The 23,134-nt window shown below is 47.1% G+C and overlaps 1 protein-coding gene across 2 annotated transcripts; it reads left to right on the top strand.

Moving 5' to 3' along the window:
- The first annotated feature begins 871 nt into the window (after positions 1–871).
- ALYREF (Aly/REF export factor) lies at positions 872–22,726 on the top strand. Of its 2 annotated transcripts, none has more exons than XM_069655295.1 (6): positions 872–1,239; positions 2,755–2,898; positions 18,301–18,448; positions 19,665–19,749; positions 19,995–20,202; positions 21,753–22,726. In XM_069655295.1, exons 1-6 carry the CDS (start codon positions 988–990, stop codon positions 21,765–21,767), a joined length of 852 nt encoding a protein of 283 aa, XP_069511396.1. In that variant the 5' UTR covers positions 872–987; the 3' UTR covers positions 21,768–22,726. The 2 variants fall into 2 exon arrangements, with proteins under 2 accessions (XP_069511396.1, XP_069511397.1); XM_069655296.1 differs by having other exon boundaries at positions 874–1,239; positions 19,686–19,749.
- The last annotated feature ends 408 nt before the right edge of the window (positions 22,727–23,134 follow it).

The following is a 23,134-nucleotide window of genomic DNA, read 5'->3' as shown; positions in this document are numbered from 1 at the left end:
TTTACATTTTGCTACTGTCTTATCCAACTGGGGAGGGTGGCTCTGGGGCAACATGCTCGCTTTGGAAGCAAGACGACACGTGTCAACACAGGTTTGATCCCCCGGTCCATGCTTAGAAACCTCTGGGTATTAAGTATGTTATAAATAACCTATAATATCACTTCATCTGTGCATTCCAATGTAAACGCTCATCTAGAGAAACTCACAGGTACCTAAATTCTGTCACTTGTTCCAACACAATCCAATGCAGTCTAAGGTATGAAACAGTATACAAACAAAATATCACGATGGTGGCAGTGCTTATGAGACTTGAAGTGAGATGGTGGGTCTGGGATATCACGTGTTTAGTGAAAGACTAATAATATATGGACTACCAAAGACTCAAACTTTATCGGAGTTGTAGTTTGTTATTATTTGTTGTGTATCTATTATTGCTTGGTTTTATCCTGCTTGAGAAGTAAAGTTGAGAGAAAGCATAATCCGAGCCTCAGTGACTTAACATAGAATTCTTCCTTACTACTTTGAATTGGATTACAATGTACATTAGTGAGAAACCCGCTAATTCAGTGTCTTTGTTCCTTAGAAGTTTTACTACTAAAATAATTTGGGACGCATTGAAAGAGCTGAAAGAGGGAAGTTAATCGAAATGTCTTCAATAATATATAAAATAGGTTTTAGACAAATTAATTTCTCATTAATGATTTTGTTCCCGCTGCTGTGTGGTAATCACGTTATTGAGGGTGTCAAACAAATCGTGTCCTTTGCTTATGTCGATTATCACGCTGCTTACATGAAAATAGACCCCGTGCTGTCTTTTTGTCGTCACGGCGGAAGTGACGCCACGAGCAGGGCGCTCCTTTATATATAGCCCTTGAGCGACGCACAGTTTCACGTTACCTGCTGTGCGCGACCGAAGAGCGCGGCCTGAAGGATTCTTCTTCGCACTTCTCTAACCGGGACTCGACCCGGCCGTAGCGCGCCACTACCATGGGTGACAAGATGGATATGTCCCTAGATGACATCATCAAGATGAATCGGTCCCGGGGCGGCGGCGGGTCCCGTGGAGGAGGAGGTGGAGGCCGCGGGCGGAGCGGCGGCGGCGGTTCTCGCGGAGGCCCTGGTGGAGGCGGTGGTGGTCGGAGTGGCCTCGGACCCCGCGGAGGAGGAGGAGGAGGGGGAGCCCTGCGGAACCGGCCGGCGCTGAGCCGGGGGAGAATCCGGCCCGCGCCTTACAGCAGGGTGAGCGTTACAGATGCGGTCTGAAAGGTCGTGAGCAGACCAGGCTGTGCCTGAGAGCAAGGGCCTAGAGGAGGCCGTAGCCTCAGGGCTTGAGAGCCGGGGCCAGCCTTGGGAGGAGGTTGCAGTCGCGGGGCATCCGGCGTAGGGGACTTGAACCCAGTGTGGGTCATCCCCAGCCCCCGATCCTCCAAAATGGCGCCCGCTCGGGAAGGGACCTAGTCCCGGCTCGAGCCCAGTGCGCAAAATGGCGGTCTCCCAGAGAGGAGCGGCAATTGGAGCGGGAGAAGGCAGCAACATCGCAGAAAACGACGAAGCAGCGTCAACCAGACGAGCGGGGAGGGAGTGGCGGCCTCTTCAGTGTCAACCACCCGGATCAACAGGGGGAGGGCGGCGGCTGCTTTTTGGACCCTCACCAACCCGAAGACAGGGCATCGCCTGGAGGGAGAAGGCCGGGCGCTTCCATCGCAGGGACTCTTCTGCCCGAGTCTAAATCACGTTTAGGGTAGAGCGGGGCTTGTGCCATGTCTATTGGTAGGGCACTACTACTGTGTTTGATACTTTCGTGGTGGGCTGTAGCTAATTTTGAGGTTCTTGGAGCTTGTCCGTTAGTGCGAAGTTTTTGATGGAGGGCTGTTTGGGGCACAGTTTGTCTTACGGTGGTGGGGGTATAGTTTTGTTGCAATTATAATATTGGGTGTCCAGTTATGCGCCTTATCTCTGACCGTATATGTAGGTCTGGAGAGGGATTCTGGTTTTAGCAATATTTAATGTTGGGACGGGGGTTCCGATTCTTTTAGTCTGTATTAAAAGTTGGGGGGCGGGACTCAGTCCATATTGGGGAGTTATGTTCAGGTGGGGCTGCAGTACTCGTCTGCAGGTTGGGAATCGGCTGTAGTTTCGTGGTGGGCGTTCTTTTTACTTGCTTCTGTGGCTCATGGTCGTCAGACCGTCTCAACGGGAACAGACCGTTCAAATTTTGTGTGCGGGTTGTGGCAGCTTGTCAGTTTTCAGTACTGTGGGGTTGGCTCTGCTAGACTTCTACAGACATTGCAGTTGGCTCCATTCCTTGACTGCTAGTCTGGAAGCTGTACTTTATCTGAGGGGACGAAACAGACATAATTTAAGTGCAGCCCGTCTCCAGAGTGCCTTTACCGCAAACCACTCGATGTGAACTGTACATGAAAATGGATGTGTTCCTACGAGCTTCCCTCCCACCCCCCACGTTTCAGACCCTGTTGGTGTCTGGATTTTTGAATGACTGCACCAGTATGTCTTCTAATAGCTCGACACAGTAGGGATCAGGAGGGCTGACTAATGGGGTGAACGTGGCAGTTGTTGGATTTCCATCGTATCAGCTTTGGAGGTTGTCGGTGGGACCACTGCTAAATATTGGTACTCTGCTGTTTTTGTTCCATTTATTTTTTTTTTTCTTCTCACTCTGCTCCTCTGGTGTGGGTGGAGTCTAGTGGTGTGAGCAGGGAGTCAGCATTGCATGTCATGTTCTTACTCTTCCAGCCCAAGCAGCTTCCCGACAAGTGGCAGCATGACATGTTCGACAGTGGCTACGGTGGTGGTGGCGGCGGTGGTGGTGGTGTGGAGACCGGTGGAAAGCTCTTGGTTTCGAATCTGGATTTTGGCGTATCTGATGCGGATATTCAGGTATGTAGTTTGCTGCAGATATGTTCTGAAATCTTTTCTTAGCACCTCATCAGAATGTGCCGTGGCGTTCTTAACCAGTTAACCACTTAACCAGTTAACACTTTATTATACAAACTGCATCATAACCTGGGGAGGGCATGTGTGAACATTGGTCCGATGTGACCAACTTATAGTAGAAATATTATGCCCAACAAACGAAACTTCTAAAATCCCGCCTGTAACATCTAACGTTGGCTGACCAGGTAATCTTGCATTTGTATATTGCCTACTGCCATACTTAATGTTGCATATTCTGCTTCACTATCGGATGCCTTCAGGGCTTCGACGCTATAATTGCAAATTAAGTACTTTGGAAAAAATGACGCAACCAAATACCGTAACATTGCCTGCGCCCATGATGCCGCCACTTGCCTTTCCTCGTAATGGTTAACACTTCAACCTTCTGAGTGCTCAGTGTCGGACCCCGGCATGGAACTCATGCCGCCCCCTACTGAAACAATGCATGTCTCCTGTAACCTTATGCCCGTGTTTGAGTGGAACCCAGCTTCACATGCTTTTCCCACACTGGTTACACCATCTATTTTATCAGTGGCGGTTTTGATAGCTACACTTTGAGGACCAAATGGAAGCTGTCGCAGTGGCCAGCCCTTTCCTAGTTGGGACTGGCACGCTACCACTGCTAGCCTGACCACACAAGTAATATGGGATGGAATTGAGTATCCTATGACAATATTTTGGACTCGTTGGCAGCAGTTCTATCACCTAATCAAAATTAATGAAGTATGCCACCCTCCAAGTTTGAACAGAACGGGTTGTGCCATTGCAGAACCTTTGACACATTCCTCGAGTTAGCACTAAAGTGGATTTTAGCTATTCGTGTTATTGCCAGGCTCCAATTGGTATGTCTCCTATTATTCCGACGCTCTTGAGCACTAGTACCTAACACCCTCCACCCCTTTGTTGGGGAATTCTGCAAGCGCTCGAATGGCGCTTGACTCAACTTTAACGTTTTGAGAACTCCCACATCAAGCCTCGTATTTGACCTACTGCATTTGTAATATTTGTTGCACTGGTTGGTATTGATGGGCAGGAAGTGGTTCCTTTGTAAAAGTTGTCAACCTAGCCAGGTTGTTCAACTGCAAGCTGGGTTTATATAGCTCCCAGAAATGTCATGTCAACCTTTACATCGGGGCATACTGACTGAAGCAATCCAGTTGCCACGGGTTAAGTTTTTTTTTTAGTATATTGACTATTGTAAACCGATATTCTAACTTAGTCCCGTCACTTACCAGACATGGGCGCCATTTCACCAAAATGCCAGGGGTAGCCTAAGTAACGTCACACGACCCTTGAGCTCTTGACATCAAGTAATATACCTCCATACAATAATGGATTCCCCCGTTGTATCGTTTAGCACTGTCCGTATTTACAAATTACTGTGAGTGCAAGCAGACGTCCAAGACAAAACTGCTATTTAGCACGTATGCTCAAGCGCTTTAGTTTATATAGAACACATATACACACAAGATCACCTGACCTGTGTTGGTACTCATTCATCAACCTCGGAAGGATGAAGGGCTGAGTTGGCATTGCCGGGATTTGAACCTGCACATCACACATGGCGGCAGCAGCAAGCGCTCAACGCACTCAGCCATTTCAACAGCTATAGTTGCCTTACCGGCTATTGTAAAATGAGCAGTCGCGTGTCTGAATGTTCTCAAGTTACATAGCAAATTCCACTCTAGTGGATTCCATTTGACTGGTAACTGAGATTTAACAGACCAGTTCATCTGCAGGTCGGTTCTGGTGCAAAGTTGGCCACATGTCAAGCTTGTGTGGATCTACTTTAGGCTTGAGGTTGGCAAAATACATACCAATGGAAGGGTTCATAACTGTATTAAAGAATTGGCGCCCTCGCCCAGCTCCCGTAATCTGGGCACTCCTTACATCATACATCCGGGAACAGCATGTCAGGCTAGATTACAACACATTGATTGTAGCAGGTGAAATCAATGGCCACTTTGTGCTATGGTTTACACTGTGTGCACGTTTTTAGGGACAAGGATTTTGTCAAGTGACAGGGGACACCGAGATGGAATTGTCTTGTGGTGATCGTAACAGTCGATGGCAGAAAAATACATGTTACAATTGCAACCTGCGAAAAGCTAAATGCGTAGTCCGAAACTGATGCTTATTCTACTCAAAATGAGTTTAGGGAAGTTTTTGACTGCATTGTGAATGCGAGGTGTTTAAGAACAGACTAAATCAATGACTCATCCGCTGAAGTGTGCCTGAAATAAACGAGTCTAGCAATTGTATAGAATTTCAGAAAGACAGGTGATTGATTATTCCTATGCTTTCTTATTTAGGGCCATTGTTATCCACGTGGAACCAACCGTTTTTTAAGGCCTGAACAAGAAAGTCAGCCACTCCAGAATAAGTCACACGGCACTGGCAGGAGCATCACTTTTTTAGGGGTATCGAGGAAGAGCAGTAGACAACCATACACTTCTAATCTTCACATGACCAACACACGCGCACTTAGTTGAATCTTATAACGTCCTTTGACATGCATTGTTTGTGGACAATGATTAGAAACCAACATTTTTGGCGGGTTAAATACCTTCAATCACCTGGATACAAACGCAGCATTGGTTGTCGGGTTTCTCAATACCGACTGCAAGCATGTTAGGGAGTCTTTCTCTAAGCTTGTGCCTCCAACACGTTGTGTATAGGTGCATTATAAATGCCCAATATCTGTTGCCCTAGCCTGTCTTGACTAGTGTCCTAATTTTCATTTAAATTTACATTTCCCCATCACCACGACATTCGCAGAAATCTACATGAACAGATAATCCCACTTGTGCCAATTACCACTAACACATTTACATTTTTCTCATGGCGGCCATCTGGAGTTAATTATTCGATCATGTTCTCAGTTGTTTAATAGCAGGTAACCAATAGGATGAGATGCCCCATATAGTAGGCCACCATGGTAGGTAGCATAAGTTGTGGCAGTTGGAGAATCCTTTGAAACATTAATGGTATTGCAGGATAGTCTATTTGCAGTCGATTTCTCAGGAAACTGATCAGAGGAGCGACATTACTCCATTTTTTTGAATGGAGTGGTGTAGGTTTCAGATAAAGGTACAATAGACCCATCTGTCAATTTGAAGCACAGATCAGGGATCTAAATGCAGACATTTTTACAGGTAGTGTTATAAGGGCTTGTTTTCAGCCCAAGGCTGAGCGCCAGTGGACTGGTTGACCAAATGTATTAAAAGCATGAACAGAAGGTGTACAGCAATATAAAAACAGGGTAGTTTGCTTAATTCTCGAATGTTGGTGATGCTAGTGTCATACAGTTCAGGGGCCTACGCCTACCCTGTATTCGCAAGGCTTCGGGAAGTGGTTAATGCTGCATACAAAGCAATCCTGTCCACGAGTAGGTTGCCCATATATTCAATGGCATATCAGAACAATCTGCGGTGCTGTGCATTTAGTGTGCCTTCATAAGCACACAAACCAGGGTACCAATGGCAAACGAGAATAACCCAGTAGCAAATTGTAGACCCTGAAATTCCTCAATGGAAATTATCCCACTTATTCGTTTCTCACCCACCCAGCTCGAAAGGTGTCACAGTACGTGTTCACTTTCGATCATTCCATCATATGGTGTGGTCGGCAATCATGCATTAATCACTTCTGCTGCATGGGTAGAAATATTTCAACTGAAAGGAAGATGTAGAAGCTGACTGTTTCTGCGCTTGTGTGACAGCACTGTTGCCTGTGCTGAATTACCATTACCGCTATGATGACGGAGCATAGCCCTCGTCTCCGTAGATTTGGGTGTGGCTGACAATTCTCCAGAAATGGGTGAAGCAAGGGGTCCACAGACACTAATCTAAATCTGGTTTCAGAACCATGTCTGATGCCCCTCACATTTGATGGCTGAGTGGTGAAATGGCCAGCAACATGGTTCCCGTGCATAATCTCTTCGGCCCACCCACTAGGTCCAGCAACCTGTTCCGATAGTCCTTTTACCTGCAAATGTACACCCGACCACCTTCACAGTGCACTTGCACTAGTACTAGTACAGATGCATGATTTTCAATTCAATCTGCATTGCTTGCTGGCAAATTGGGGCCCGTAGCCACAGTCTGGATTTCATGTGTTCATGGACCGTATTTTGTTTAATTTGCACCAAAACCTACTTTGGGGGCTCGGGCCATCTCCTTACAAACCCTCTACCCGGTCTGTTGAGTGTTTGCTTCACTAGATTGAATATTTCTTTGCATTTTCAATGTGCTCATACAAAGCCTAGCACATATCCACCTGGCTAGTGACCTACCTCTGTTAATCAGAACTTCGGGAAGACTGAACAAAGGCATTCGTTTAGTGAATTTTATTTGCTAAAGGAAGCCTTTGACATGTGTGGGAAAACACCCCCACAGCCAAACGGAACTTAATTGAGACATTTGGGTAAATGCAAGAAATGAAGTTGTCAATTTGAGTATTGACCGTGTTACTGGTTTGTCAAAAGTAGTCTTCACAATCGGTCCCGCCCAAATCTCGGGCCAGGTATGCTGGGCAATTATCTGCAGCAGTCTGTGCAATAACTTAAAAATACTTTCCGAACCACCCGACTAAAGCATCATAGCATCTTTCCTGGAATAGCCAGTCTGGCAAGCTAGGTGCGTGCAGCCAGTCATCCTGCGGCACCATCGCGTTTACATGGCAACTTATAATTTTTCTAGAACTGCTGTTACTTTCTTCCGGTACTGGATAACTGCAGCATAGCCAGACTGAGTTTCAATCTGAGATCCTTGATCGCTGAAATTCAGATGACATTATGAGCAATAGGCTTTTACGAGCAGTTTAAAAAAAAAAAGGTTCATCTGATGTTGCCAGGGCTACTACTGAGGCGGGTAAGTATTATACCTAGCACTTCACTGTTGCCAGTGCAGAGGACAATTAGGGATTCAGTAAAGCAGATGAGGACCATTCCATATGGTCTGCAAGGGCATCAAAACCTGGCTCTTCTCCCAAGCCCGTCTGAAGTGCAATCGCACCCTATAAACATGTGGCAACTGTCTCCTCCACACAGACTAGAAACTCAGACCGTTGCACCATGTATGTACCGTCTGTTTGTAGCCTTGTCTTTCATGTAAACCAGCGCCCAGATAACCCAGGTTTTGGTGCGCTCTATACATGTTGAAATAAATTAATACGGAGTGTACCAGCTGATAAGGTAGTTATGCTTTTTCAAAATATGCCAAAGACATGGAAAATGTTATGGGAATAATTAGAATCTGGGTACATTGTGTCAGATTTCCCTGTCACCACACATGCACAAGAAAGTGCAATCAATTTTGAGCACCCTTATCCGAGTGACCGCTTAGTTTGTATGCTTCTAGTAGCTCAAATTGGGTACATCTGCTTAACTGAGACCACTTTTCAAAGACATAGCCACAAACGTGCTCTTCTGTTTCTACAGTGGTACCATAGTTTTAATCCATTCTGGGAGTCAACAGTAAAGATTTCCGATACTTCTGTGAACAGTCGAGCCTTTGATGGGTCTTGATCGATGTTGATGCTTAATCAGCTTCAGAACAATTGCATGGGCTTAGGAGACAAATCAAGTGGTGGTCTGGAGGATTCTTCGGATCTGAAGCATAGCCCATTATTCTCTGGCAGCAGTAATCATTAATTCCAAGAAATCAACTTTCCTTTGTTTTTGGGTACCTTCAGGATCACATGCCATCTTTGTGGTCTCTTCCCAGCCGAAATATCACGACAGATATTGTACGTGGGCCTGGCACAAATTAAGCTTCTTTAGAGGCTTTGTCCTTCCAAGGCCAGATCGGTCACAAAAGCAATCTTCTTTGGAAGGATCTGATCGTTAATAAACGTACTGAATAAAAATAACTCGCCCCTTTTTTGCTTGCCTTTCCACATCCCCTATGGTAAATTAGTAAACTGATATGTCAAGGATTTATAAGCAATGATTTATAAGCAACGCTACTGTAACGTATTGCAAGGATAGGTTTGCATTGGGAACGACTGGGGAATTGGGCAGAACTGCAGCATTTGAGAGCGCAGAGGTCTTGTACACGTTTTCCCCAGATTTCTTTGCAAGCAAAATAGATATAAAAAGTACTTCAAGGCTTTACTACCATCTTGCATTTCTTCTGATGTGGGATACAAGGAATGGGTGTAGCTGGCTTGTCTTTCAGTTCTGGACTTGGGTGCATACATTTTTTTTTTTTTTTTTTTTTTAATGCCCCATCACTAACCCTTCTTCCTGAGTGAGGGTGCCTGGAAAAGCACAGGCTTTTTCGCAGGCTTGTTTGCTGTCAAAGTGGTTTGGGACTGTCTGGTCGCAATCCAGACTGGTTTCAGTGTCTGTGGGCCATATCTTAAATTGGCTAGTGGGGGTTTCGGCTCTTATGTGGATCGTCTGTTCTAGGGTTCCCAGAAGTAACCTGAAGACTTCAAGCATCCTGTCCATGCCTTTTAGGAGTTCTTCAGCATACCTGCGTGGAGCTGCGGCTAATTGGGGAAGAACGTCCATTCTAGACGTCTGCTCTGAGTCTTGCTAAATGCTCCATGATCACCCATGGCCTGCCCAGCTCGGTTAGCTCTACTGTGCTGCAGATGTTGCCGTTCTGCATTGGAACTGGGGGTGTGTGACAGCTTGTGCTTAGACTCACCTCTGCCAAACTTCGTGGTTAGGGTGCCCCAAGATGGGAGAACGAGTCTGACCAAGACACATGCACACCATGCAATGCCCCCTCCTAGCAGCCGTCCCTATGCTGGCGAGGGCCCTGCATTCTCCAACCTCAAGACCATGCACCAGTTTTGTTGCTGGCTTTTAAGAGCTCAAACCTGCAACCCTGTGGCATCCGGAACCAGAGCTGTAGGTGGGAAAAGCCTAGTTGGATCCCCTTCTGAAGACCTGCAACATATGGGGCTGAGTTGTAATTGTACTTGCCTGGACCCCTTTGTACTGGCCTTTAACTGCTTGGCCATCGCTTGCTAACGCAAGCACTCGGGAAGTTGAGGAGAACCACTCTAAAACTTGGAGATCCGTCTCCGGTTCCGGAAGCACCTCAAAACCTTCCTCTTTGCTTCTGCCTTCTCCCCTCTCGTTGATTCTACTCTCCCTTGGCACCATGGACCTCCTTCTACACATCTGCCAACCAGGCCGGAGTATAACTTCAGTAAGAGCGCAGTATAAATAATGGCTACCCTTGATTTGCCCCGCTCTGCTTTTTTTGTTGCTAGAGCATTGGTTTCCTGGCCCATCGGGCAGTTCTCTAGGCATGATTTGCTGGCATGCCATCTTCCTGGCCCAGAGAACAGTCTACTCCCACTCAGTCCCCCACCATGCTTCGTTACTGCCTCCCCATCTGCTTCCTTGTCAGACCTAATTCAATGCGAAGGGTACATCAACTTGCACTGCATCACCCCATGGAAATAGAAACTCGGCAACATGCTGAATCTGCTCTTGCCTTGGTAGCCTTATTTGGGTGTTTTTTTTTTTTTTTCTCAGCGCCGTTTTTGAGCTACAACCAGCGGCCGCATGCTAATGCCTATGCCCAGAGCTGCGTACAATAAGGGTTCTCGCCCTTCTGCTCCTAAGAACCCATATTGTCTAAGTCATTGTTTAATAGCTGGTATTTCTAGCAGAGGCATCTGTCCTGGCTTATGCTTTTACACCAGAAATGGAAACCATCAGGTTAATTTCTAGTTTTAGCAATTGTCTTACTTATTTCTGCTAATTAATACGATCGGAGCACAATCTGGTCTCGATCTGACCTCATGTAAACTGAGGAAGCTCACAAAGTTGCATGCCCATTTTTTTGAAAATGGGGTTCCCACCTACTCGGGTAAATTAGATGAGTAGCTTGACCTTAGATAAGGCAGTATTCTAAAGATTAACTCTAATGCGCTTGATGTCATACTTTTTGTATTTAAAATTTATTCTGACATGTTGATTTACCAGCAATTCCCCTTTCCAATATTCTCCTAGACATGTTTGAACACAATTTCGAATATGCTGCTCAGTACAAGATCGCATACCCAACACACCTGGAATACCATTAGGCAGTAGCTTGTTTTGAGTTGGGTTTAGAAGTTGATAAGCTTTTGAGTTGGTGTTGGCATAAGCAATACCGCATATAATGGAGCTGTAGCATAGGGTGGAAGGAATTGGTGTTTAGAATTAAAAAAAAAACACTAAATGGTGCAAAAGTTAATTTAGCTGGGTGCAGGCTTATGCAGCATGAAATGAGTAATGGTATTATTTATGGCCCACTCGCAGTGCAGCAACTCGCGTATGATCTGATCAGTTCTATTGCACAGCGGAGGTGCCACATGTTCACGAAAGGATGAGCCGGGTCATTGATGTAAATGAGCTTGCAAATCGATCCCCCTCCAAATTAATCCTACTTTAAGGGCCTCGATTTACCAGAGTATGTTGAGCCTCAATATTGGGTAGGTAATGTGCCTACTCCCCCTCCAGAGGATAGGCTGGGGGCATTGTGGCCACATACCACAGGCACCGTGTCTCCAATGCAGCTGTCTCTCTCCCTTGCCCCGGAGTTGTAACCTGTCTGGAATGTACACAAGTGATTACTGAAAGCTGTCAATGTTGCAATGTCCTTACCACTTAGATTTCTTGGGTTAGCTATAGCTCAGTACATCGCTTGAAAGCTCTACAAACCTCTGCTCCCCACACTGAACCTTTAGCCATTTGGTGCTTGCTGCTGAAGCATTCATTTGGGAAGCATACTTATTAATTGTCATTTGCATAGCGCCTTTCACCATAATTATGGTCCCAAGTGCTGTTGGTTGAGACCAGAGTCCCGATATGGAGAAGTGGATCTTACATACTTGACCATCCCCAGGTCTTTCAAGCTGTGAACAATTTCCGCCTTACATGTGTAGTTGTGGCTGCAATGCCCGCCCATGCATGCTTTAGTGTAACATACAGTACTGATTACAATTGAGGTTTCTGCTGTGATTATCCTCCAAATGCTTGGCCTAAGGTGTTTGATCTCAAATGGGCTTGGAGGGTGGGCAATGCATCAAATACCCAGGCCAACTCTAAGGATTGTTATGTGCAAGCTTACTGGATACCTTCTTGCATCTGTATGTGGTTCAATGGAGGGGTTTGAAGTAGCCGTGATCAGACGATGAGACAAAGCAGGGTGGCTGAAAGGCGCAGGAGGGAGGGAGGGGGGTGTAATCTGTCTGCTGGATGAAGCTAGTGTGTGGTGAGGAGCCTTTCAGGGAGGGGCATGGAATAGCCAGGTTGTTGGGTCTTTCCTGAAGGCCGGGAGGTGTGCAGAACCTGAACTAAATTTGTTGGCTGAGTTTTGGTGTTAGACAGCCATTCTTATGGCTGGCACAGTGAGTAATGCACATGACTCTGAAGGATGCCAGTCGGCAGCTGGGCAGCCAGTGAAATACCGTTAGTGCGGGGGAGATGTGTTCTTTAGGGTAGAGTGTGTAGGAGCCTTGCTCATTGGTGCTGTTTATGGTTGGAGAGGATAGAGTGGTTGTATGTGTCAAAGACTGGCAAATGGCACAGCCATATGTCTGCAAATCTTTTCAGATCATCCCAGATTGATACTACAGTGGAGGTCTGAAAAGACTGGGCAGGGTCAAAAAAGGCAGCTGGATGCTGCAAAGCGGCAGAACTGGGAATAAGACTTGCAGTCTTGGCTATACAATTTGTATGCTGCTGGGAAGATCCAGATGTTGGTGGATGTGGTGAGGGAGTCTGTGCTGGCAGAGGCAAGATGTTTTTGTGGGCAAAGGGTCTCTTGAGAGAAGCCAAACGATCCGGGTGTGAGATTGCTGAGAAGGAGCTGAAGAGAGGGGGGAGGGGTGGAATATTTGTCAATGATGGTGAGGTTCCTTTAAACACTGTTTCAGTGGTGGTCGGACACTGAGTTGCATAGTGCTTGGGTTATGGGGGGTCTGAATCTTGGTTCTTTGTGGTGGGTGTTTGCATTGGCGATTCGGGTGCTGTAGAAGCCATATTTGTTTTTTGATTTCGGATCTGTAGGCTCTCCTGTCTAGCAAGGGTGGTTTTGTTTTTGGGGGCAAACATGTTGGTCTGCCAAAAGTGTTCTAGGCGATGGTTGTGGGTTTTGAAGGAAGGGCGGAACAATTTTGAGGGGTCTTGAGGGCTTTATTGGGGTGAGTGCATTGGCGAGCCATTGGTCAGTCCTGTGAAAGGTGTTCCTCTTTGGGGGGTGAGATTGGGAAGGGGGGGCAGATAAATTCGAGGTGGTGGTTACATTGCTCCCAGAGTGTACTCGGCTGGGCAGAAGTGTGAGGACTGAGTTGGGCAATATTGAGGGCTTCCACCTTGTCATGGAGATGGGGCTGGAAGGGGTGTAGAACCAGGTGTTCAGATCACCTAGAAGGGTAGGGGTCAGATCATGATGGCCGCTAGAGAACTAGTCTGCAAGTTCTGTTACTACCCAGGGTCTGTAGTGGAGGAGGAGGAAGCAAGACTGTTAGTTGAAATTCCACTAGTGAGAATTTGCAGTCACTGAAAAGAATACTGTTTACTCACAACAATTTGTCGGAGCATCGATGAGAAAGGGACTAGGGAGGCACAGGAGGAAAAAAGTGGGGGCTGTCGGTGCTCGCCGTGCTGCTGAGGGGAGAGAAGGCTTTGCGGATATCGGAATGCTGCCTAGTCCAAAGATGGAGTCGGGGGGGAGGGTCTAGGGGGTATAACATAAAATGGAATGTGTCTTGCAATAGCCCCACTTCTGCATGTGCCAGGGACTTGTCCCCTGAAGGCAAGGATATCTCCTCAGGAGGAGCTCGTCTGCTTTGAAACCATCCGGGAGAACAAAGGCAACTAGGGAAATGTCAGTCATGCCCTGCAGCAATTAAGGCGGCAGCGAAGATGCCATCGGAAGGCAATAGTCTCAGGGCAACTAGGGCTGTGGCTCTTCCTGCTCACTAGCTTCCTATTTGCCCTCTGCCTCAACTGCCCCCTAGAAACCTCTTTGGACCTTCTCCTACTCTGCATACATTGGTATCCGAGATGGAGACGGATGCCGGTTGCGTCAACGGCTCCCCTGCCCTGCTTGCTGATCTTGTGATGACCGACACGCTGGCAATGGGGTAACTGCCAGCCAAGAAGAGGAAGAGGCACCCACTTCTTTGCCGCCCTCTCCTCCGAGGGATGAGACTGGATGACGATGGGTGGGGGGGGTGCCTGCTGCCAGTGCCCAGAGCCTCTCCGCTGGACAAGATTGTCTAGTTTCATGTGATCTCCAGAGGAGGGTGACTTATACCAGCGCCACAGGGACAAGAGACCATCCTTTCAGTCCCACTCTTGGATGACATTTGGGACGAGGGCCTGTCCCTCATGAAGAACACTTCAATGGCTCCAGCAAAGAGGGATCACCTTGAGGAGAAATACAGGGTGCTAGACTTGGTGGTCTCTGCAGTGGCCAAGAAGTCATTGGGCGCTTCATCCTCGGCACCCTCCAGACAGCAAAGGGAAGAAATCTATTCTGCAGCGAGACATCAAGGCTGCCAGCGCCCTCGCTATTGCAGCACGCTACACCCGAGAGCTGTTCCAGCTTGCACCCCTTAGGACTTCCTCTCAAATGACAAGAGGTCAGAGGTGTTGGCAATTCTGCAAGAAGGCGAGGTGGCATCGGATCACAGTGGCCACCAACATGGCCAATGCAGGGTTCTGCCAGATGGGCAACATCGTTTACCTTCAACTTTGTTGCTGGCTCAAGGCCACCAACTTTTACAGGACGTCCAGACAAGGGTTTTGGACATGCCCTTTGAGACAATATTTTTGGGAAGGCTTTAGATGAGTCTCTACAGGCCAAGGCAGAGATGGCATGTGCCCTGGGCACGCTACAGGAGTGACGGCTGAATTGTCAATCCTCAGGAGCCAAGTCTCCCTTTCCTTCAAGGGTTTCGACAGGAGCTCCTTCATACTGCAACATCCCGCTCCTTGGCCCAAGGGGCTGTTCCAAGGCATTCAGAGGACATAGTCACCAGGGTCCCCAAGGCAGCCCTTCAACGTCCAAGCAAGAAAGAACTGGCTGTGACATTGGGCCCCCACCCATGCACCCTGGTGGGAGGCTGGCTGGTGAACATAGGATGCTGAACGTTCTCACCCACGACACCCTGTAGTTTCAACAGTGTCCCCAAATACCACTGGTGGCCCGTCAAGAAAATCACATCCCTTAGCTGCTGCTGGAGGTTTGTGCCATGATAAAGGTGATTGAGCTTGTCCCAAAGTGACTCTGGGGCTGAGTATACTCAAGGTACTTCCTTGTGAGAAAGAAGACCGGGGTCTACAGGCTCATTCTCGACCGACCACTACACAAATACATCAAGTCCCAGAAGTTCCGGATTGTCACTGGAAGAGTGTCTTTGTCGTCGCTGGACTTGAAGGATGCGTACCCACATCCCCATTCACAAGGGACATCATGTTCGTGCGTGAGGCCCTTCCCTTCAGGCTGAAATTGGCACCCAGTCTTCACAAAGTGCCTGGCTCCGGTGGTGGCTTACCTGCAACTACCAGGGATTCATGTCTACCGCTACTTGGGCGACTGGCTCATATGGGGCAGATCAAGGGAAGTGTCAATCGACCACACAGCAAGGACTGTTCACTTTCTGGCGGATCTGGGACTGGGTCTCGGAGTCCACCAGGACTTAGCATAATTCACGATTGCAGGACGTGCTGTTCCTGGGGTCCCGTCTCAGTCTGCCAGCACTGTCAGAGGAGAGGATGGTGGCCATCCTGGGCAAGGTGCAACGGCTGATGGCACTGAAGATCGCCACAGTGAGGACTATAAAGTCTCTGCTCGGCATGATGGTTGTCGTGCATCTACCTCATCCAACTGTGCAGGCTACGAATGCGCCCTCTGCAGTTTTTCCTCTGTGCCAGTTGGGTCCCAGTGTTGGGAAGCTTCCAGGACAGCAGCACGCTTGGTGAGGGCTTCTGTCCTAAGGTTGTGGGGCATGCACTAGTCTGTCCAGAGGCATGGATTTCAAGAGCCCAAAACCCCAGGAGACGGTCACAACAGCCACCTCCCTAGAAGGATGGGGAGCCTACAAGTCTTCACACCAGAGGCATGTCTGTTGCCGGAGGAGAAGACCTTGCACATCTCCATACTTGAAATATGGGTGGTGTTTTGGGCCCTAGTTGTTCGTTCTGCCCCTCAAGGGCAAAGTGGTGCAGATCTTCATGACAATACCACCACAATGTTTTACATATGGAAGCAGGGGGGCACCAGATCCCCAGTGCTCTCCAAAGAAGTGCAGGACATATTGCACTGGCCCATCTCCCACGTGATGTTCCTCATTCAGTTTCACGTGGCAGGAGTAAAGAACACCATCACCGACTCCCTCTGCAAGGAGTTTCGATCTTGCCACGAATGGGAGCTTCAGCAGGACCAAGTGGACCACCTGTTGTGCAGATGTGGCAATCCTCCCAAATATGTTTGCGACAGCGACGAACGGCAAGTGCCGGAGGTTCGCCAGCCGGTTTCCCCAGTTGGGGAGTATGGGGAACACCTTCTCATTCCCCTGGGATGGCCTGTTTCTGTTTCCTCCGTTGCTCCTTCGACTCAAATGGTACCATTGCAGGATGATCATCGCACCAGTGTGGCCGAGGCAGATCTGGTACCCGGACCTTCTCAGCACATGAGCATCACTCCCCTCCAGTCAAGGTTCCAGTGGTCTCAGATCTTCTCGCCAAGGAAGGAGGCGCAATTCTGCACCACAACCCAGGATTGCTGGACCTGACGGCCTGGCTCCTGCAGCATTGGAATTCAGAGGTTACGATCTACTGGTGGACTGCAAGGAGGTGCTTGCCAGGGCTTTGTCTACTCTAAAATGTATGGACATAAAGAGGTTCTCTGTCTGATGCTGTGCACAGATCGACCCTCGAAGAGTCACGGCTCTGCAGGTGCTACGATCTTTAAGTGGGTCTGGCCCAGGCATCGTTCATCTGGTGGCTATCTCCCACTACACCAGATCTCCGGGACGGTTGTCGTTATGATCCATGTGAATATGAAGGCTCCAGCGTGGGAGCTCAATGTGGTACTGACTAGGCTCATGGGGGAGGGGCCCCCATTCGAACCTATGCAGACAGTTCCACTCAAGTTCTTGTTGTGGAAGACTGCGTCCTTCGTGGCCATCGCTTCTGCACGATGGGTCAGTGAGATTCAGGCCCTATCCTTTAAGCTGCCTTGATTCCCTTTTCATGAGACGGTGGTGCTACAGACGCACCCCTTCATGCCCAAGGTGCTGTCTGACTTTCATCTCAACGAGCCCTTGGTGTTATATTTTCTGACTCCTTTGTTGCAAGCTGAAAGGACTTTGCACTCGCTGGGTGTGGCTAGAGCGCTGAAGTTCTATGTGGACAGCACAGTTTCCTGAAGACGTCTCGGTTCTTTGTGAACTTTAGCCATGTGAACCATTGGAAGGCCCTGTCCAAGGCTTCCACATCCAGGTGGCTCTCTGGCTGCATTACCCATTCACCCGTTGGCAAACCAACCGTTGCCTGGCCGTCTGAGAGCCCATTCGACCAGAGGGATTGCTGCCCCTACAGCCAGCCTGTCTGGTGGGCCCCTGCTGGACATCTGCAGGGCTGCTACATGGAGGTCGGCACACCTTCATGAAATTCTGCTGCATCGACAGGGATTCCAGGGAGGAGTTCAGAGTCGGCTAAGCAGTGCTGCGCAACCTGTTCGCTTGAAGGTGAGCCTGGTGAGGTAAAGCATTGTATGTTGAGCTTTGCCACCACCCGTGGTTGTGCACTGCTGTTTTTATTCATGAGCATGTGAATCCATGCCAGACCCCATGCTGGACAAGGAACTAGTTACTTCTAACTTTGCATGGGTCTGGCATGGATTTGCATGCAAACCCTCCCACCTACCCCTCTGCTGCTCTTCTCTTGGTCCTACTGCCACGTGTGCCTCCAAATCTGAGGGGCTTGGGTGGAGGGCAGTATGACCCAGAGCTCAGTGATTGGTTGTTAGGAGAAAGAGAGTTCAGAATGAAACTGATTTTTTCTTTACCGAGGATTCCCAGCCTGACAACAGAATATTCATAAGTATGTGAATCCATGACACATACAGTTACAGGTATCTTAACTTGTTCCTTACCGAATGGACTCTAGTGGAGGGTCCAGTGCGATGAACTGTTCTCTGCCCTAAAGTATGCTAGCAGTCAGGTGGGTTTTGCGAGCACACTTTCTGTGCTTGCAGAGAGTTGTCTGACTTAAACTAATTTCCCACCTATCCATTGTTTTGGGCAGCGTAGTAGATCTGCTTGTGATTGTTTGCATAACCATTTCCTTAAAGTATGACATTTGCTTCCTTTCATCCATAGGAACTTTTTGCAGAGTTTGGAACCCTGAAGAAGGCTGCTGTACACTACGACCGTTCTGGGCGCAGTTTGGGCACTGCTGATGTTCACTTTGAGAGAAAGGCTGATGCCCTAAAAGCAATGAAGCAGTATAACGGAGTGCCACTTGATGGTGAGTCTCAATGCCATGTAAAGCTTATCTCTGAGTATGCTTTTGATTTTGTACATAAGCTCAGCAGCTGACTTTTAGGAGCAGATGGTGGAACCTTTGCTCACAACTCACGTGTAAGTGTGAGGAATATTTGTATCTTGCTGCCTAAAGATTTCTCTCTAACGGAATCTCTGTAAAATGGGACTTCAGCCAGGGTAAATAATGCAAGCTGCTAACCAGCCAGGGTTCCCCATATAATGGCACACTAGCCAAGTCTCACTAGCAACTGAAAGTTGAGCTTGGTGTAGTTAGGTGTGACCCCATTGTATGTGATGTCAGTGGCAGGTTTTGTTATGTTACCTGGACTTATAAAGCGCACAGTCGCCCAGGGGCATCATGGCGCTGGTAGGGAAGCTACGAACAAGAAAAATCAGTAAGAGCCAGAGCTAGAATAAAGTGGTTTTAATGCTGCTTCAAAAATTGCTTACACTGCCAGTTTTCAAGCTTCATATGGCTTGAAATGTGTGGGGTTAACTTAAATCGAGGAAGGGCTAAGCCTAAAGGTGAAACTGTACCAACATATGGTTGGGAGTTGCATGGATCTACTCCCCAAAAAATCTTGAGTACAAGTAGATGTTTTGTTTACCTTGTTCTTTCAGGTAGATGTTTGAACTTTGGGGTAGTGCCTGCCCATGACTGGCATTATGCTCTAGGAGAGTGCAGTTGAGACGTGCTCTAAATATGGTGCTGGATACCTTCTCTAGTGGTACTCTGCAAAATGCTTTGTGCTGCAGCATTACGGACAACATCCCCCCCCCCCCCGGCATGCGTTTGGTGCCGAACGGTTTAACCCTATGCAAGTTGATCAGGGAGTATTGGATGTGGGTGAGGCAAATTATATAACTTCTGATCCTGTGTCCTGGTGGGGTTTTATGATTGGCTATTTATAACTAAGTGCGGACCCGGAGATCGAATCTGTGTTGCTCCACCCGTCTTGCTTCCAAGGCGAGTGTTGCACCTGAGCTATCCCGACAATCTATTGGTTGGACAAAGAGGGTTATGTGTGACTGCATGCAGTGTGGAGTGCCTTGAGGAATTTAGTATTGCATTTTCAGAACTCAGTTTACAATGCAGTTAAACAGTGCGAAAACGATGAACTGTTAGCTGTATTGTACTGAATGTCCCAAAGTGGAGATTTAGAGTTTTGAGATTAGGCTTTAAGATTCATTTGTTTTAGGCTCTGCTTCTTCCCCTTCAGGTCGGGCTATGAGCATCCAGCTAGTGACTTCACAGATTGACATGCAGAGGAGACCCCCACAAAGGTAAGGATTCAATGCCTAGATATGGATAAGACCTGGAAAACGGCCAGTTGTGTGTCTCAGCTTTTTGGGCTGAGAGTTGGCATGCAGAGCTAGTTCAATAACTGTCCTAGTTGTGAACTGTCAAGTTGCTTTCGCAATTCTGATAGTAAGTTTAATTTTTTTTAATGTAGGCACATTTTTTTTTCTTCGAATCACCAAACCGTAATACAATCTTTTGCACACTTTGATAATAAATTTGATTTCAGTTTAAATCGAGGTGGCATGAGCAGGCCACGTGGTGGCCCTGGCGGTTTTGGTGGAGGTGGAGGTGGTGGAAACAGGAGAGGTCGTGGCAACAGAAATCGAGGCAGAGGTGGTGGTGGTGGTGGTGGCGGCGGCGGAGGTTCCCGAAACTCAAAAGAGCAGCTGTCGGCAGAAGAACTTGATGCACAGCTGGACGCGTACAATGCCAGGGTAAGAACCTACTTTCAGCTTTCCTACATATGACTGGATGCTTGTTTAAGTGAGTCCCGCAGGTTAAGTAAGCACTGGGGCCTTACATCCGGTCCTTCACCCAATTTGCAGTGCAGGACAATGTGCTGACAAGAGTAAATGAGGCTCCTCTGTTGTAGCTTCAGTTTGTGATACAAGACTGACAGTGCATCTCCTGGGAGCACCACTGGAGTAAAAGCACAACGCCTTAAAGACCTGGGTATTAAAAGTAAGGTTAGCAATGCATTGAAGAGCGAAAATGTAGACAACAAATGACTTGCCATTGGCTTTGGGTTCAAATAAAATTGCTTTTTCTGTGGCTTCCCAATAGCTTGACGTTTATTGATCTGAACTCGAGATGAGAACAAAAATGGTTTCTAGAACGTTACTGGTGACTGCGATTCCAGCCCCCCTTCAGGAGTCTACTGCAACCTCCTTGTTGTAGTATTTTGCCACGTCGTAAATGTATTTTGGTTGCCTTGCACGAAAAACTTGGGCCTTGAATTGAATCTGTTTGTTACACTGAAGCTCTTTCGAACCAATTAGTATCATAAAATTGTGTAATATTCGACTTCTTCCCGGTGTGGCCACTGTAGCAACTGTTGGGCAGGTTTGTTTGTCTAGCTACTGTTTATGGGGGTGCATAGGTTTGTGTTGGGCAGTGAATGACTCTTGGTAATCCAGCGTCTGAAGTATTGCAGTGCTTCACGTTCCCCTGCAAACATGTTATAGATCTGACTTTTACCTAATTTCTCCTGGAATTTGTGCAGTGAAATGCAGCACATCTGACAATTTAAGTCACATGGGCATTACTTAGTGAGTTTTAGACTTGCTCTCTTAGCTAGAGTGCACTCATTTGGGAGAAAATTAAAACATTCCGCCAGCTCCCATCCTGTAGTACAGTGCAAGCATGTATCCTAAAGCAAAAGTTAGAAACCCAAGTTTCCTGGTCTGAGTAATTATCCCGATCAAATGTTTACTAGGCTAGAACTTTTACTAATACCCGGCAGTGGGATTGCCTGTAAATGAAGCTTTTGCTTAAAATGCAAAGCTGATGTAAGCTTTTACGTTTTATACAGCAGTGGTGCAGCCCATACTTTGTATTTGAATTTAAATCGCCCCTTAGTCTCCCTCGGTTATATCCTTAACACTTGTGTATAGGCGGCAAACACATCCAATAAAATAAATGGATTTGTTTGCGCTCAGCACCTGGCCAAACCCTCCTGTAGTTGCCCCCTAACTATGCAATACATTAGTATGTTTTGTAGAGTGGGTACCCTTAACTGCCCTTGCAGTAGATTGCTTGGGTTCATTGAACATGCTAGTAGCAAGCAGCTGGGTAGCATGAGTCCCTGTTGAGGTTACAATCGCGATGCGCAGCTTCACGGGCAGTTGGTGATTCAAATATACCATTTTTTAGTTTGTGGTTTTAGTCGTTACACCTCAATTGGTCCTTTGCACGGTGAGCTGGTATAGTGCAAATTGTACTTGGATTAGGATTTGCCTTCTAACGCACTTCATTTCTCTTTCAGATGGACACCAGTTAACCAATGAGTACGTCTACTGTAATGAAGACTTGGCATTGTGGCGGATTCAGTATTTGGATGTAGGATTGCTGCAACTCAAAACTATTACCCTTTTTTGTTTTACTTTTGGAATGGGTTTTTAACTCTACATTTAAAGTTTTTTTTTTTAAAATCTGGAGCATATTTTTATTTTTTTGTACCATGTTTATTTTGAGATGCAATTTTCTGGTTGCCTGGGAGAAGGCCCGGTTCTGATCTCCGCCAGAATATAATAGTCTGAAGATGCCATGGTTTCCTTGCATTTTGGCTAAACTCATATTGGACATTCTCCATGGGGAGTTGAATTACCATTCCTCGAGGAGCTGTTACATAATCTGTTAACTTGTTCAGTGTGGTGCCGTACTGTTCAACCAATCATAGAAACCAGTTGCTCTGTCTCAATTGTGTGTACTTGAAAGTAGCTGCATGTGGACTTCAGACTTGGCTCGATTAACGCAATCTTCTGGGCTGGTCACTTTTCTTCAACTCTAATGGCAGAGCATTGCTCAATGCAGTGAACTTTCAGACTTTGACCTGCATGGATGGACATTTGTATTGCCAATATCTCTTGACTGATCATTGTTTTATACTTATGAATAAAACTTCCCAAAAAATGTGGAACATCATAGCTGTGAACTATATTTACTGTTCAGAGCCTTCAAAACCTTCTGCCATTAATTCATACTCAAATTTGTTTTTGTGCCTGTGGGTACTGGGCTGTAGGGATGTCAATTTTGAAACTCTGAAGCCATGGTAACCATTTCCCAGTGTTTGGGGTGAGGGGCACATTTGACAGTCTTTCTCGGCACCATTTAGATGTAAATATACTTGGCTACTTCAAGAACATGAAATGTATTATGGAAACTTGTGCTCATGAGATTGTGCTAGGCCAAATTTAAATGTTTTTATTTGAAGCAATTATAAATGTACTATTTAAATTACCCTACTGTGTAATTTTTGTTACATTGAGCAAAGTTAGGGCGAACTCTCATCCACTACCAGTATTTGACATTGGAGTGGATAACCAAGCAAACATCTGTTTTTACATTGAAGAAACAATAGTCAAAGGTTGGATACTCGCATGAGGTGTACCACAGGAAGGAACGGCGGGGTGTGGGGGGGGATGGGAGTTCTACATTCAAATCACAGAGCTTTCTCTCACATGTGAGCTTTCTGCTTGTGGCCTCCGTTTGACTGCTGAAACAAGCCTCGAATGCAGCTTCTTTATGGTGTACCGCCAAACCATCAACAGCATGCAAGCGGTTCCTTACAGTCCATTTCGTTTTCAGTGAGTGCTTCTGCAGTGCCTCAAAGGTAAAAATAACAAAAGGTGGGCACCACTGTATTAA

This window comes from Ambystoma mexicanum, chromosome 3q, assembly GCF_040938575.1.
Source record: "Ambystoma mexicanum isolate Mex_15411 chromosome 3q, UKY_AmexF1_1, whole genome shotgun sequence".
Classification (NCBI taxonomy): Eukaryota; Metazoa; Chordata; class Amphibia; order Caudata; family Ambystomatidae; genus Ambystoma; species Ambystoma mexicanum.
This window is presented reverse-complemented; position numbering and strand designations above follow the sequence as displayed.